The following is a 16705-nucleotide window of genomic DNA, read 5'->3' on the forward strand; positions in this document are numbered from 1 at the left end:
CTACATTGCTCACTTGAATTCATGGGAATATTATTATCTTTTATTATTTTCTTTCTTTAACTATTATAACATCCAAGAAGATTCACATTTACCCAGGCAACCAATTGTGAAAATAAAGGTTCCCTGGAGATTTTTCAAAGCCTGAATGCACTGCTATCTAAAACCTACACTCACATGAGAAAACCATCATTTCAGTTGTAAAATATGAACCCTAAAATGTGTGAAAAATCTCTAGAGCAATAAAAAAGTTTTTTGAATTAAAAAAAAAAAGTTTTGTTTACTTACTTGTACAGGCCTCCTGGAGAAGTGACCACATATTATCAGCCTGACAAACAGCAGAGGTGGGAAGAGAAGGATGCTTGGGCTGGTAACCTGGGCGACACTCATAATCTATCCTGTCCCCAGGGTTATAACTGGGTTTAGGAACATCCCGGAGCTGCATAGTTTCAAACCTTGGTGGCTCACCACAGGCATCTAGGTATAAGAGAATAAGAGCATAAAAATATTTTATCTCATTCACCAGCCAGGGACTATGGCCTGGTATCAGGTAGGTAGTACAGAATAAATGGAAAGGTTCTTAGCAAGATTTTAAAAGACTGTGCCATGCTTTTACCCAACTGGTGGTAGTAGTGGAGTATGTGCCTCACTTACATTAAATAACAACCTATTAGCTTTTGGTTTGTTAGGGAATAAGATGAATTTTTATTCAACAGTAAATTGAAGAGATAGCATCAATGTTTTTAGTTTTGAAATATAAATACATTTTAGGTATGTATCCTTCCCCATTTTTTTCTAAATTCATTTCAAAACTCACCTCTCCTCTAAGAAGTCTCCTACAGTATACAGCACTCTGCTCAGATTACTCTTCCACAGTTTGAAACACAAGCATATGATCACTTGTCATTTCAGGCTGTTTCCTCTCAGAAGGCAAGGTCCTAGAGGGCAGGGATCATATGCCTTCTTTTTCTACTACACTCTATACTCAGTTGATACTCAAGACATGCTATGGTAAGAGATGAATATAAAATGTGCCTTGTGGGATTCATAAATCAAAATAATTATGGACCGAAGTATTTCAAAAAATAATACTTCGTTTCATTTGTTTCCTATTAGTGAATTGAGCATTTTAAAAGTGATGAATAGACACCATGTAAATATCAAAATGTACTATCTGAAAAGCATTACATGAAAAAACAACTTGCTGTCTTTGACATTACTTTAAATAAAATTTAACTTTCCTTCACAGATCAATGGATTGCTCATTCCTCAGAAGCTCCCTGAGGTAGCTGTTTGGGTTGTTTATCCAATATATCCCAACAGTAAAGCTATTATATTGCTATGCTTTTAGAATTTTTTACTTCTGGGATTTTTTTGGGGGGTGTTGAGGGAAGGAGTTTTTTACTCCCTAGAATAATGTCATTTCTACCTCAGCAAGTCCTCTTGCTTTTAACTATCTGGGCACTTTGATAATCTAACAAATCTGTTAGAAAAATTATGTAAAATAATGTGAGGGAGACATATTAAGTCCTAAAGGACTAAAGGAATTCAGAGGCCTCTCTTATAAAGTTAAGAACCTAAGGAGGTGATGAGTGTGAGCTACGGTTATCAGTGCAGAGAGCAGAGAGGGGCATGAAATGCTAAGGCTGCTGCTGCCACCACCAGGAAGCCTGTGTGCAAGCACAGGTCACTATCCACACCTCCCCTCCTGGGAGCCTGTGCAGCCCACCACTGCCAGGGTCCTGAGATCCAGGGACAACTTCCCGGGGAGAACACACGGCACACCTCAGGCTGTTGCCATGTCACGCTGTCCTCTACCGCCACAGGCTTGCCCCACATTCCATACCCCTTCCTCTCCCCACACCAGCCTGAGCGAGCAAGAGCCCCCGAATCAGCTGCTACTTTAACCCCGTCCTGGCTGAGCAAAGAACAGATGCCCTCAGGCGACCTACATGCAGAGGCGGGGCCAAATCCAAAGCTGAACCCCACGAGCGGTTTGAACAAAGAAGAGAAAGGGACATTTCTCCCAGCAGCCTCAGGAACAGCAGATTAAATCTCCACAATCAACTTGATGTACCCTGTATCTCTGAAATACCTGAATAGACAACGAATCATACCAAAATTAAGGCGGTGGACTTTGGGAGCAACTGTAGACTTGGGGTTTGCTTTCTGCATCTGATTTGTTTCTGGTTTCATGTTTATCTTAGTTTAGTATTTAGGGTTTATTATCATTGGTAGATTTGTTTATACATTTGGTTGCTCTCTTCCCTTTTTTTATAAAAAAATATATATATTTTTTCCTCCTTTTTATCTTTTTCTGAGTGTGTATGTGTATGCTTCTTTGTGTGATTTTGTCTATATAGCTTTGCTTTTACAATTTATCCTAGGGTTGTGTTTGTCCATTTTTTTTTTTTTTTTAGTATAGTTTATAGCACTTGTTATCATTGGTGGATTAGTTTTTTGGTTTGGTTGCTCTCTTCTTTCTTTCTTTCTCTTTTTTTTCTTTCTTTTATTACTTTAAAATTTTTTAAATTTTTAATAAATTTTTTTTTTATTTTAATAACTTTATTTTATTTTATTTTATTTATTTATTTATTTATTTATTTTGTCCCTTTTCTTCTGAGCCGTGTGGCTGACAGGGTCTTGGTGTTCCGGCCAGGTGTCAGGCCTGTGCCTCTACGGTGGGAGAGCCGAGTTCAGGACATTGGTCTACCAGAGACCTCCCAGTGCCACGTAATATCAAACAGTGAAAGCTCTCCCAGAGATGTCCACCTCAACCCTAAGACCCAGCTCCACTCAATCACCAGCAAGCTACAGTGCTGGACACCATATGCCAAACAACTAGCAAGACAGCAACACAACCCCACCCATTAGCACAGAGGCTGCCTAAAATAATAATAAGGCAACAGACACCCCAAAACACACCACTGGATGCGGTCCTGCCCACCAGAAAGACAAGATCCAGCCTCATCAACCAAAACACAGGCACTAGTCCCCTCCACCAGGAAGCCTACACAACCCACTGAACCAACCTCACCCACTGGGGTCAGACACCAAAAACAATGGGAACTACGAACCTGCAGCCTGTGAAAAGGAGACCCAAAACACAGTAAGTTAAGCAAAATGAGAAAACAGAGAAACACAGCAGATGAAGGAGCAAGGTAAAGACCCATCAGACCAAACAAATGAAGAGGAAATACGCAGTCTACCTGGAAAAGAATTCAGAGTAATGATAGTAAAGATGATCCAAAATCTTGGAAATAGAATGGAGAAAATACAAGAAACGTTTAACAAGGACCTAGAAGAACTAAAGAGCAAACAGACAATGATGAACAACACAATAAATGAAATTAATAATTCTCTAGAAGGAAACATTAGCTGAATAACTGAGGCAGAAGAACGGGTAATTGACCTGGAAGATAAAATAGTGGAAATAACTACTACAGAGCAGAATAAAGAAAAAAGAATGAAAAGAGTTGAGGACAGTCTCAGAGACCTCTGGGACAACATTAAACGCACAAACATTTGAATTATAGGGGTCCCAGAAGAAGAAGAGAGAAAGAAAGGGACTGAGAAAATATTTGAAGAGATTATAGTTGAAAACTTCCCTAATGTAGGAAAGGAAATGGTCAATCAAGTCCAGGAAGCGCAGAGAGTCGCATACATGATAAATCCAAGGAGAAAGATGCCAAGACACATATTAATCAAACTATCAAAAGTTACATACAAGGAAAAAATATTAAAAGCAGCAAGTGAAAAACAACAAATAACATACAAGGAATCCCCATAAGGGTAAAAGCTGATCTTTCAGCAGAAACTCTACAAGCCAGAAGGGAGTGGCAGGACATATTTAAAGTGATTAAAGGGAAGAACCTACAACCAAGATTATTCAATCCAGCAAGGATCTCATTCAGGTTCAATGGAGAAATTAAAACCTTTACAGACAAGCAAAAGCTACGAGAATTCAGCACCACCAAATCAGCTTTACAACAAATGCTAAAGGAACTTCTCTAGGCAGGAAACACAAGAGAAGGCAAAGAACTACAATAACAAATGAAAACAATTAAGAAAATGGTAATAGGAACATACATATCGATAATTACCTAAATGTGAATGGATTAAATGCTCCAACCAAAAGACACAGGCTCGCTGAATGGATACAAAAACAAGACCCATATACATGCTGTCTACAAGAGACCCACTTCAGACCTAGGGACACATACAGACTGAAAGTGAGGGGATGGAAAAAGATATTCCATGCAAATGGATATCCAAAGAAAGCTGGAGTAGCAATTCTCATGTCAGACAAAATAGACTTTAAAATAAAGAATGTTATAAGAGACAAGGACGGACACTACATAATGATCAAGGGATCAATCCAAGAAGATATAACAATTGTAAATATTTATGCACCCAACAGAGGAGCACCTCAGTATATAAGGCAAATGCTAATAGCCATAAATGGGGAAATCGAGAGTAACACAATCATAGTAGGGGACTTTAACATCCCACTTTACCAATGGACAGAGAATCCAAAATGAAAATAAATAAGGAAACACAAGCTTTAAATGATACATTAAACAAGATGGACTTCGTTGATATTTATTGGACATTCCATCCAAAAACAACAAAATACACTTTCTTCTCAAGTGCTCCTGGAACATTCTCCAGGATACATCATATCTTGGGTCACAAATCAAGCCTTGGTAAATTTAAGAAAATTGAAATCGTATCAAGTATCTTTTCTGACCACAACGCTATGAGACTAGATATCAATTACAGTAAAAAAATCTGTAAAAAATACAAACACATGGTGGCTAAACAATATACTACTAACTAACCAAGAGATCACTGAAGAAATCAAAGAGGAAATCAAAAAATACTTAGAAAAAAATCACAATGAAAACACGACGACCCAAAACCTATGGGATGCAGCAAAAGCAGAGCTGAGAGAAGTTTATAGCAATACAATCCGACCTCAAGAAACAAGAAACATCTCAAATAAACAACCTCACCTTACACCTAAAGCAATTAGAGAAAGAAGAACATAAAAACCCCAAAGTTAGCAGAAGGAAAGAAATCATAAAGATCAGATCAGAAATAGATGAAAAAGAAATGAAGGAAACAATAGCAAAGATCAATAAAACTAAAAGCTGGTTCTTTGAGAAGATAAAAAAATTGATAAACCATTAGACATACTCATCAAGAAAAAAAGGGAGAAGACTCAAATCAATAGAATTAGAAATGAAAAAGGAGAAGTAACAACTGACACTGGAGAAATACAAAGAATCATGAGAGATTACTACAAACAACTCTATGCCAATAAAATGGACCACCTGGAAGAAATGCACAAATTCTTAGAAATGCACAACCTGCTGAGACTAAACCAGGAAGAAATCGAAAATATGAACAGACCAATCACAAGCACTGAAATTCAAACTGTGATTAAAAACCTTCCAACAAACAAAAGCCCAGGACCACATGGCTTCACAGGTGAATTCTATCAAACATTTAGAGAAGAGCTAACACCTATCCTTCTCAAACTCTTCCAAAATATAGCAGCAGGAGGAACACTCCCAAACTCATTCTATGAGGCCACCATCACCCTGATACCAAAATCAGACAAAGATGTCACAAAGAAAGAAAACTACAGGCCAATATCACTGATGAACATAGATGCAAAAATCCTCAACAAAATACTAGCAAACAGAATCCAACAGCACATTAAAAGGATCATACACCATGATCAAGTGGAGTTTATTCCAGGAATGCAAAGATTCTTCAATATATGCAAATCAATCAACGTGATACACCATATTAACAAATTGAAGGAGAAAAACCATATGATCATCTCAAACGATGCAAAGAAAGCTTTCGACAAAATTCAGCACCCATTTATGATAAAAACCCTGCAGAAAGTAAGCATAGACAGAACTTTCCTCAACATAATAAAGGCCATATAAGACAAACCCACAGTCAACATCATCCTCAATAGCGAAATACTGAAACCATTTCCACTAAGATCAGGAACAAGACAAGGATGCCCACTCTCACCACTATTATTCAACATAGTTTTGGAAGTTTTAGCCACAGCAATCAGAGAAGAAAAAGAAATAAAAGGAATCCAAATTGAAAAAGAAGAAGTAAAGCTGTCACTGTTTGCAGATGACATGATACTAAACACAGAGAATCCTAAAGATGCGACCAGAAAAGTACTAGAGCTAATCAATGAATTTGGTAAAGTTGCAGGATATAAAATTAATGCACAGAAATCTCTGGCATTCCTATACACTAATGATGAAAAATCTGAAAGTGAAATTAAGAAAACACTCCCATTTACCATTGCAACAAAATGAATAAAATATCTAGGAATAAACCTAACTAAGGAGATAAAAGACCTGTATGCAGAAAATTATAAGATACTGATGAAAGAAATTAAAGATGATACAAACAGATGGAGAGATATACCATGTTCTTGGATTGGAAGAATCAACATTGTGAAAATGACTCTACTACCCAAAGCAATCTACAGATTTAATGCAATCCCTATCAAACTACCACTGGCATTTTTCACAGAACTAGAACAAAAAAATTCACAATTTGTATGGAAACACAAAAGACCCCGAATAGCCAAAGCAATCTTGAGAACGAAAAATGGAGCCGGAGGAATCAGTCTCCCTGACTTCAGACTATACTACAAAGCTACAGTAATCAAGACAGTATGGTACTGGCACAAAAACAGAAATATAGATCAATGGAACAGGATAGAAAGCCCAGAGATAAACCCATGCACATATGGTCACCTTATCTTTGATAAAGGAGGCAAGACTAAACAATGGAGGAAAGACACCCTCTTCAATAAGTCGTGCTGGGAAAACTGGACCACTACATGGAAAAGAATGAAATTAGATCACTCGCTAACACCATACACAAAAATAAACACAAAATGGATTAAAGACCTAAATGTAAGGCCACACACTATCAAACTCTTAGAGGAAAACATAGGCAGAACACTCTATGACATAAATCACAGCAAGATCCTTTCTGACCCACCTCCTAGAGTAAGGAAATAAAAACAAAAATAAACAAATGGGACCTAATTAAACTTAAAAGCTTTTCCACAGCAAAGGAAACCATAAAGAAGACGAAAAGACAACCCTAAGAATGGGAGAAAATATTTGCAAATGAAGCAACTGACAAAGGATTAATCTCCAAAATTTACAAGCAGCTCATGCAGCTCAATATAAAAAAAACAAACAACCCAATCCAAAAATGGGCAGAAGACCTAAATACACATTTCCCCAAAGAAGATATACAGATTGCCAACAAACACATGAAAGGATGCTCAACGTCACTAATCATTAGAGAAATGCAAATCAAAACTACACCTCACACCAGTCAGAATGGCCATCAACAAAAAATCTACAAACAATAAATGCTGGAGAGGGTGTGGAGAAAAGGGAACCCTCTTGCACTGTTGGTGGGAATGTAAATTGATACAGCCACTATGGAGAACAGTATGGAGGTTCCTTAAAAAACTAAAAATAGAACTACCATACAACCCAGCAATCCCACTACTGGGCATATACCCTGAGAAAACCATAATTCAAAAAGAGTCATATACCACATGTTCATTGCAGCACTATTTACAATAGCCAGGACATGGAAGCAACCTAAGTGCCCATTGACAGATGAATGGATAAAAAAGATGTGGCACATATATACAATGGAATATTACTCAGCCATAAAAAGAAACAAAATTGAGTTACTTGTACTGAGCTGGATGGACCTAGAGACTGTCATACAGAGTGAAGTAAGTCAGAAAGAGAAAAACAAATACCGTATGCTAACACATATATATGGAATCTAGAGAAAAAAAATGGTTCTGAAGAACCTAGGGGCAGGACAGGAATAAAGACGCAGATGTAGAGAATGGCTTTGAGGACACGGGGAGGGGGAAGGGTAAGCTGGGATGAAGTGAGAGAGTGGCATGGACATATATACACTACCAAATGTAAAATAGATAGCTAGTGGGAAGCAGCCGCATAGCACAGGGAGATTAGCTCGGTGCTTTGTGACCATCTATAGGGGTGGGATAGGGAGGGTGGGAGAGAGACGCAAGAGGGAGGAGATATGGGGATATATGTATATGTACAGCTGATTCACTTTGTTATAAAGCAGAAAGTAACACACCATTGTAAAGCAATTATACTCTAATAAAGTTGTTAAAAAAATAAAAAATAAGAAGAACCTAAGGAGAAAGGAGAGAGACTTATTCTGGTCCCTGAGGAACTTTTTCTTTCTCACTCCCTGGATCTTGGTCTTCAGATTGAGACTGGTCAAGAGAGAAATCTAAACAAGTGAAATATTTTACATCTTATTCTAAATTCTAAACTCCTGTCTCAATACACTGTCCAAAATTTCATTTACATCATGTGCTGAAATTGTTTCAGCATTTAGCAAATGTTTTGAACATTTCCACTATGCTGATCTTGTTACCTGAATGCTCCTCAGTCAACTGCCCAAAACAAGGCAAAAGCAAAAAACAAACAAAAAGCCATAGTTATTAAAAGCATTTTTAAGAAGATTAGTAAAGAGTTGAATTTTATTAATAACATTAAATTTACTGAATACCCTGAGCCATACATTCTCATTTTACATTAGGAAAAAAATGGGCTAGAAATGCTATATAATTCCATTTTAGATAAAAACACATATTATTCTAGAATATCCTGGAAGCACCAAGAAAGAAATCAAGTAACAGCATGCATGTGATTAAATTATACAAGTGTTCTCTGTTTTATGCATTCAAATTCAGTAACTGTCTTTTTTTTTTAATAAATTTATTTACTTTATTTATTATTTTTATTTTTGGCTGTTTTGGGTCTTCATGGCTGCGCGCAGGCTTTCTCTAGTTGCAGTGAGTGGGGGCTACTCTTTGTTGCAGTGCACAGGCTTCTCATTGCGGTCGCTTCTCTTGTTGCAGACCACAGGCTCTAAGTGTGCTGGCTTCAGTAGTTGTGGCACGTGGGCTCAGTAGCTGTGGTTCATGGGCTCTAGAGCGCAGGTTCAGTAGTTGTGGCGCAGGGGCTTAGTTGCTCCACGGCACGTGGGATCTTCCTGGACCAGGGCTCGAACCCATGTCCCCTGCAATGGCAGGCGGATTCTTAACCACTGCACCACCAGGGAAGCCCTCAGTAACTATCTTGAAGGCATAAAAAGAAGAGAGAATTCCTAATATGACTCTCACATACAGTGCTGTGTATGAAAAAGAAATGTCAACTGGATGGTTCAATCTATTCAACTAACTTGAAGTATTTCTTCCCAATAACATGCATCACGAAATACATGCCTTCAACAATGTGCAGTTTAGAACATTTGCTTTGGAAATTAGTTGATTACAAGCTTTATATACTGTAATAACTGGGTCCAATATAACACTTGTTTTATAATCAAATATCTTCTTCTCTTGCTCAGAATACTGAATTCTTTTTTCCTATGAGGATTTTCAAACTAAACATTCCCAGCATCAGAAAAATAGTATCTGGATTGAGTTTTTTTCTAGAGAGTTTACAATGTAATTATTATTAGGCTGCAATGCTATACTTTAATATCAGATGCCATTATATCATATGATAGGCTGCATTCAGAAAATTCCCATTTTCCAGATGAGATTCAGGAAGGTGAAATAGTCTCTAATATGGATCAAGAAAACTGTTCACCTTCTCTACACTTACAAAAATTATGCAAGCACTCTCTACCTGCTTGCAAAAATTAAAAATAACTCTCTGACGTAAGCACACACCCACACCCCTGCCCAGGTGGTACCTTTAGAAAATCATGGACCCAAACCGGAACCTCAGTGAAACCTGACGAATCTTCCCCTTTTCTCACTCTACAGAACCTATTTTTAAATTTTCTTTGCTTCCTCAAAATGGAGGCTCTAATATCTATACCTGTCAATTTTATTTCTCACGTTCCACTCATTTCTAGGCCTATAAAAAAATCACATAAATCATGTTCGAAGTAATTAAGTAGCCTCCTTCTAAGTAAATTCATCCTGACACTCTCTCCCTCAGTAATTTTAATTACCCTGTCTATAACATCTGGAGCTATTGATCATTCTCTCTTTGCTCTTTTGTACCTAAAAGGCTCTTTTCCTTGGTTTCCAGGTAGCAAACCAGCGTGGTTTTCAGCCTGTCCTCTGGCTGCTCTTCCTTCTCTGTCTGATTGCATAATGTGACGTTCCTCATGGGTTATTCTACAAGCTCTCCTTATTTTCATTCTGCAAATCCCCCTGGGTCAGAATGTATACTCTCATGACATCATTACAACTGATGAGAGCTGCCTCCCAAATCCCTCTCTCCATCCTAGATCTTAGCTGGGGTGCCAAGTCTATGTGTTCAATTTCCTCCCCACAGCTCCACTTGGAATGTGTCACCCTATCTCAAATAACATAATGAAGCCAGCAAACAAGATACGTGGTTTCCACAACTGAAATGCCTGTTCCCTCGCTCTGTTTCCACCTTTACTTCTAATTCAAGCCACTATCATTTCTTATCTGGATTGCTACAAGAGTTTCTGAATAGGTCTCCTTACTGGTCTTGCCACCTTTCATTCGGTTCATTTTCACATTGCCACCAGAGTAATACTGATATGATACTAGGACCAAGGCCCTTCCAAGTCAGATACGTTTCAATGGCTCCCTGTTTCCCTCATGATAATGTCTAAGGCTCCATGACATGGCTAACAGAGCTTTAATATCTGCTCACTCTTGCACACTCTTCTAAGCCACATTCAATTCCACTAGTAGTGCCCATTAAATTACTCAACTTACTGTAGCGCTCTAGACCTCCATGCATCATATTACTTCAGCTTTGACCAGAGACCCTGCCATTCCTCCCACCCACTCATCCTTCAGTTTTATCTCAGATTCCACTTCTTCCTGGAGGCTCTTAACATCTCTCACCCAAAAAATTCAGTTAAGTGTCCTCATGAGCCCCAATTTACTTCTTTCGTAGCAATTTTCATACTGTGATTGTTCATTGTTTACACTCCCTAGGAGACTGTAACCGTAAGGACCATGTCTCATTCTTCACTGCATTTCTAGTTCCTAGTGCCAGAGCTGAAGGAGCACTGTTATCAGTTCCATAAACTCTTGGATCAAAATTCAAACTCTTTGTACTGTTCAGCCAACCTGTTCCAGAGATATCTGCAAATCATCATTTTTCTTTGCTTTTGTATGCCTTTCCTCAAATTTTTTCCATTGGTTTAGTTACAGATGTTTCCCTTTATCAGAGTTTTTTTTTAAGTCAAAATATTTGTGCTTTATTTATTTGAACCCATTCTCCACTACTGCTATGACTAGAAATGGCATTTTAATATTCTCAAAGGAGAACTCCAAATACTGTGGGTTACATTTTTTTCCTAAAGTATGGTATGAAAGATCCCAGAACTTGTTTCTAACAACAAAAGAGATGATATTAATTATTTTGGAAATAGCACATTTAAGCACTACCTGTACCAACTATATTTTAAGTCCTTTTTAACTAACTTACTTTTCATAAACATCCTATGAGTTAGGTACTATTTCACCCTCTTTAAGATGAGCAATCTGAGCCATGAAGTAACTTGCTTAAGAATACATTCCCAGAAAGTACCAGACCCAGGAGTGAAGCCAGGCAGCCTAGTTCTACTGCCAACACCATTTCCCATCACTGTCTCTAACCTGGAACCCTTGCATGGTTACACCAATACACTCTGTCTGCAATTTAGTCCTCAAGAAATGGTCTTATACTGAGCCTAGGGAAATTAAAGCAACCCTAGTTTAGATTTGCATTCTGCTAAGTCAAGTCAAGGTGCCCAAAAACAACAGGTGATTTTTATTATGATGGTTGTTCATTGCTACCTATCCTGTTCTTTTCACAATGATTCACTCTGTGATCTGCACCGCTGCCTTCCTCTTGCCTCCTTTGCTCTACTGCTGCCACACAGGGTAACTAGGCAGTCCATGACTGCCCTGAGCCGTGCCACATCTCTGAGCCTTTGCTCACAATGCTCCCTCTGCTCTGAACACCCTTCCTCCTGCTCAGGAGCAACTCCTGTTCAACTCTTGTCTTCCTTGACTTAATCCACTCAACATCTCCTCTGGGAAGTACTTTCTGCTTCTCCTGGGGAGGCAGTGACCAGTCTCCTTCTCTTGGACTCTCCTCTGCATGGATCTCTAAGCTCACCAGTGGACTCCAGCCATCCATGTGGCCACAACACCTCACACAGTATGTCCCTCATAGCTGCTATTCAAAAAACTTTGGTTCTCAAAGAACCACTGCTGTCAAACAAACCAATGGTAAAGAATATAGTATAATGAATCTAATATTGAAAATAATCATCTTAAAGCATTATGCACTGGAGAAATATTTGACCACCTAATTTCTTTTGTCTCATATCTCCCAGTATATGTAACCTAGCAACTGACCAGATAAAGACTGTTCTCCCTGCACTGTAATATGTAGAGTAAGAAACTAAGAAACTACTGTGTAAACACTTATTGATCTTGGCTTCTTTCATTAGGAACAAAGAAAAGACCTAAAACAGGCAGAAGAGACCACCCATAAAAGGAAATTGTAGGTTTTGTTCCAAAAAGCAGACCCATTCTGGAGGAATGAGACTGGTCCCTTCTGTGATCCCCTACCATTTGGCAACTACCTCTGAGATGGCAAGCCTCCCAAGCACACACTGCCCACTTACAAAACCTTCTCCTCATGAGCTGCTTCAGTGAAATATTTATTTTATCCACATACTTTCCCTGCCCAGTATAGTAAGTTCTCATTTGTACCTCATCTATGTTTCCCACCTATACTGATTTTACCTTTCAGCCTTAAACGTCACCTTGTTTTTCCTCCATTTCTAGTTTTGTTACCTTCCACAATACGTCCTATTCATTTTATTTATCTATTTTCCTCTATTTTATTTTTTTAAATTTTATTTTATTTTCGTTTATTTTTGGTTGCACTGGGTCTTCGTTGCTGCGCACAGCCTTTCTCTAGTTGCAGCGAGCAGAAGCTACTCTTCATTGCAGTGTGTGGGCTTCTCATTGCGGTGGCTTCTCTTGCTGAGGAGCACAGGCTCTAGGTGCACGCACTTCAGTAGTTGTGGCACACGGGCTCAGTAGTTGTGGCTCACGGGCTTAGTTGCTCTGTGGCATGTGGGATCTTCCCAGACCAGGGATTGAACCCATGTCCCAGATTCTTAACCATTGCACCACCAGGGAAGTCCCTCTATTTTCCTCTATTTTAAATAGTTCTCATCATATCCTTCAACTTCTAGCTTTAAGCCTATTGTAAACATTATTATTCTTTTAAAAAATTCCTTTTAATTTCTTGTTAGCACTGCTGTTCCATTCCCCACACCTCTCCGGCACAGAAATAAACTCTTAAAATGATCCGTAATAAGCAAGACGAGTATGGTGAGACCTGAGGAGTCTACTATCAGGAGAAGATAGATTGACCCCCAGCTGCTCCTGACTTAGCTGTTTTAGGCACCAAAGAAAGGCCATCCTAAGCATGGCTCTCTTGCTTCCTCCTGGAAGCAAGAGAAGTTTTTCCTGGGCTCTGAGCCCCAGCAGAATGTTACCTTTAATTTTCTGGTACTTGAGAGTTATACAAGAGTGTTGACACTTAGGCAAAAAATTGGGCACTTGGAACCACAAGTGTGACAAGACAGCCAGGATCTCTGCATTCTAGTGAGGAGAGAACAGAAAACAGTTTGGGAGAGTGACTACCAGTTAGGGGGGGAATTGAGCTGGAACATGTGTGTCTACTGGAAATCGTGGATCAGAGAAGGTCCCTCTGAGAAGGTAATATCACAAGTGAATTTGAAGAATAAGAAGGAGCCAACTATGCTAGAGGCAGGAGAATGTCCCAAGGCCAAGGGAACAGCAAGTACAGAAGGCAAAGTGGCAGAGTTTGGCCTGTTTGATGAGCAGAAAAGTCTTCCCTTCCACCAGTCATTTGTTAAACGCTGTCAGAGAATCATGCTCCTTTCCTCCTGGGTACTTCTCTTGGGTTATAACATATTCATTAGTATTATGTTTTGGCTACTGTCTACCACTCCCAATAAATTGTAGCAAATATTTGATTTCCTGATGTGTGCCTGGCACTGGGGGTATAACAGTGAGCAACACACAGTCCCTGCATATACTCAGGTGTGTAGGCAGACAGACAAATAGTGAAATAACGATCATGAAAATAGGAATGGTGTGTTATTGCTCACCAGTGCATCCTCAGGACCAGTACAGGACCTGGCATATAGAAGGCAAGTATTTGTTGAATGAATGCTGCTAATGAAACCATATATGTAATAGGATCCTAAAATTAACTTGGGCATGAAAACATATGTACATATAAAGACAAAAGGAAATCTACCAAAGTATTAAAAATGGTTGTCCTAAGTTTTATACAATAAGCATGCCTTTTTTAGAATATATGTACTTCAAAGTGCTTTCTGTGAAACATGAAACAAACTTAGTGGTTGGGCCTTCAGGTTTAGTTTATGAGCTATAGGAGAAAACCAGATTACCACCATTTCTGGTTCATTTCTTAGGATACTCATTTTTCGGTAGATTTGGCTACCAGTGTTTTTTAGGTTGCTTCGGATATCCCCTCAAACATGACCCAACCTTCAGAAAGAAGGAAAGCAATGCCAAAAAGCCATTCGGTAATAGAACTGAATACTGTCTATTGGATGAGAACAGGAAGATAACTTTTTTGCAAAAAAAAAAAAAAAGAAGAAGAAGAACCTGCAAATCAATATCAATATGATCTCCAGTACCAAGTTTCCTGTTAACTTTATTTACAAAAAGCACCTTGTCCGCTTCCAAACCCTCTAAACTCCAGGCTCCCAGAGCCTGCTCTCACCGGAGTGCTACAGGCACAACATCTGCTCCGCAGGCCCACTTAAAGCAAGTAGTAAGCTTCCCTGTCCCACACTCGGCTCGGCTGCGCTGGCCATTTCCTCAAAGCACACATTTGCGTACACCTGGCCTGGGCTCCCCTAACCACGCCCAGCAGGGCACAAGGCATCATCCCGCCCAGGGAACACAGGGCAAACTCTCCCCACGAGCACAGCACCAGCCTAGCAACATCCCCAGGCACCCGGGCTACTCAAGAGCAAGCCGTCACCACCAGCCCCGGGTTGGCGCTCCCTTATCGACTTGATCAGTCCCGGAAACACCCTGCAAGCTTTTGCTAGAGACCCAGCTTGGCCCCGGGTAAACTCCAGCCACGCCACCAAGCAAGACTTCTCTGCGGCCACTACGTGCTCCCCACCCCCCGCGGTCACTACGTGTTCCCCACCCCCCGGGGTCCCCTCACGGTACGAGCCGGGGACACTCTGGCCACGCCTTCTACCCTAACTCCTTACGACCCCGGGTGGACTCAGCCCCGCGCCTCCGCCCCGAGCCACCAAGCAAAGCTCCCCCGACCCTCGGCTCCAGTGGGCCTGCCCCCCGACCCGGCCTGCCCCCCCCTCACCCGCTCCAGTTCGCCGCCTGTGCGGACACCCTCTCCAGGCTCCTACCGGAAGATATGGGAAGCAGGAGCAGTAGCGCCACCAAAAGAATCCCAAAGAAGCACCTAGAAGAAAAGGGACTCTCGCAGCGGTAGCGGGGTGCCTTGCGACAGGAGCAAGACGCCGTCATTTTCGGGAGATCAGCGAGAAACCTGAAACAGCTCAGCAGAGATCTTCCTGAGTCCAGTTACCAGAGATAAGAATCCGCACACTCACAAACCGTCAACCGCGGTCACGCAGCTGGGCATGGCCTGGGCCGTGCCCAGGGCGGAAGTGACTCTTTGGACGGGGCCTGCCGAGCCAATAGGCGGGCTGTAAGGCGGGGCCTCGGTGTTGGGGGTGGCCCTTAGGCCTGGAGAGGCGGGGCGTGGCGCTTGCCAGGGTCTAACAGTCCCTGTGCGCGGGCCGCTTTACGCCTCACTCTTGGACCCTGGCTGTAGCTGGCTCCTCCTTCTGCAGACCTACACGGAAGCACAGCTGCGGTTTGCGAGAAACGGCTTGTTCACCGCCTGTTCGTAAAGACTGTTACCACCCTATGCAGGAAGGGTGGAAAGGAAGCAAGGGTTGGCGAGGTCAGCATTGTCAGTTTTCCGGAACGCTAGATTAAAGAATAAAACGCATCGAGCTGAAGATAGAAACCTAGAGCCCAGGCAGTGGGTCACTGTTGGGCAGACACCCCTCAGGACTCCAGTCTGGACCTGGGGCACTCCAGACTGTCCGGATACCTGGGCCCTTGCTCAGTCTTTGGCATTAGTCAGGCATAATTCGGGACAATAGTTGAGATTTCCGTGGTTGAGCCTCTGCTACTGAAGCCTCTCATGGCTTGATAGATTTCAAAAACATGGAAGGTTTGGCTGTTGCTCTCCCAACTGCTAAAGTCAATTAGTGTCACCTGTATTCCCAGGAGAGCACCCCTGGGAAGGTAAATTATTAAACAACACCGGGCCATTAGCATGTTGGGCCTCAACTCTACGGCCTTGCCTTCGAACGACTAAATGTTTTCTTGAAGATGACATATACATGCATGAAAAGGGTAAGGACAAGGGTGCATTAAGTGCCATATTTCTGGAAGCAATGAATGTCGTTAGAGTTGGGATGGGTAGGAATTGATGAGTGACAACTTTTCTGGTGAACCAATCTC

General features: G+C 40.8%; 1 protein-coding gene across 3 annotated transcripts in view; it reads right to left on the reverse strand.

Moving 5' to 3' along the window:
• Positions 1–15850, reverse strand: part of LOC132374815 (membrane cofactor protein-like) — a 54532-nt gene extending 38682 nt beyond the window's left edge. For 2 of the 3 annotated variants that reach the window (XM_059939071.1, XM_059939055.1), the window contains exons 1-2: positions 15574–15849; positions 286–474 (exon numbers count right to left, since the gene is read on the reverse strand). In XM_059939071.1, the coding sequence (XP_059795054.1) occupies positions 286–474; positions 15574–15694 (310 nt within the window). In that variant the 5' untranslated portion in view covers positions 15695–15849. Of the gene's footprint in view, positions 1–285; positions 475–15573 lie in introns of all 3 variants that reach the window. The other variant, XM_059939064.1, reaches the window with a different exon arrangement.
• Between the last annotated feature and the right edge of the window lie 855 nt (positions 15851–16705).

Source organism: Balaenoptera ricei, chromosome 1 (assembly GCF_028023285.1).
Source record: "Balaenoptera ricei isolate mBalRic1 chromosome 1, mBalRic1.hap2, whole genome shotgun sequence".
Taxonomy (NCBI): Eukaryota; Metazoa; Chordata; class Mammalia; order Artiodactyla; family Balaenopteridae; genus Balaenoptera; species Balaenoptera ricei.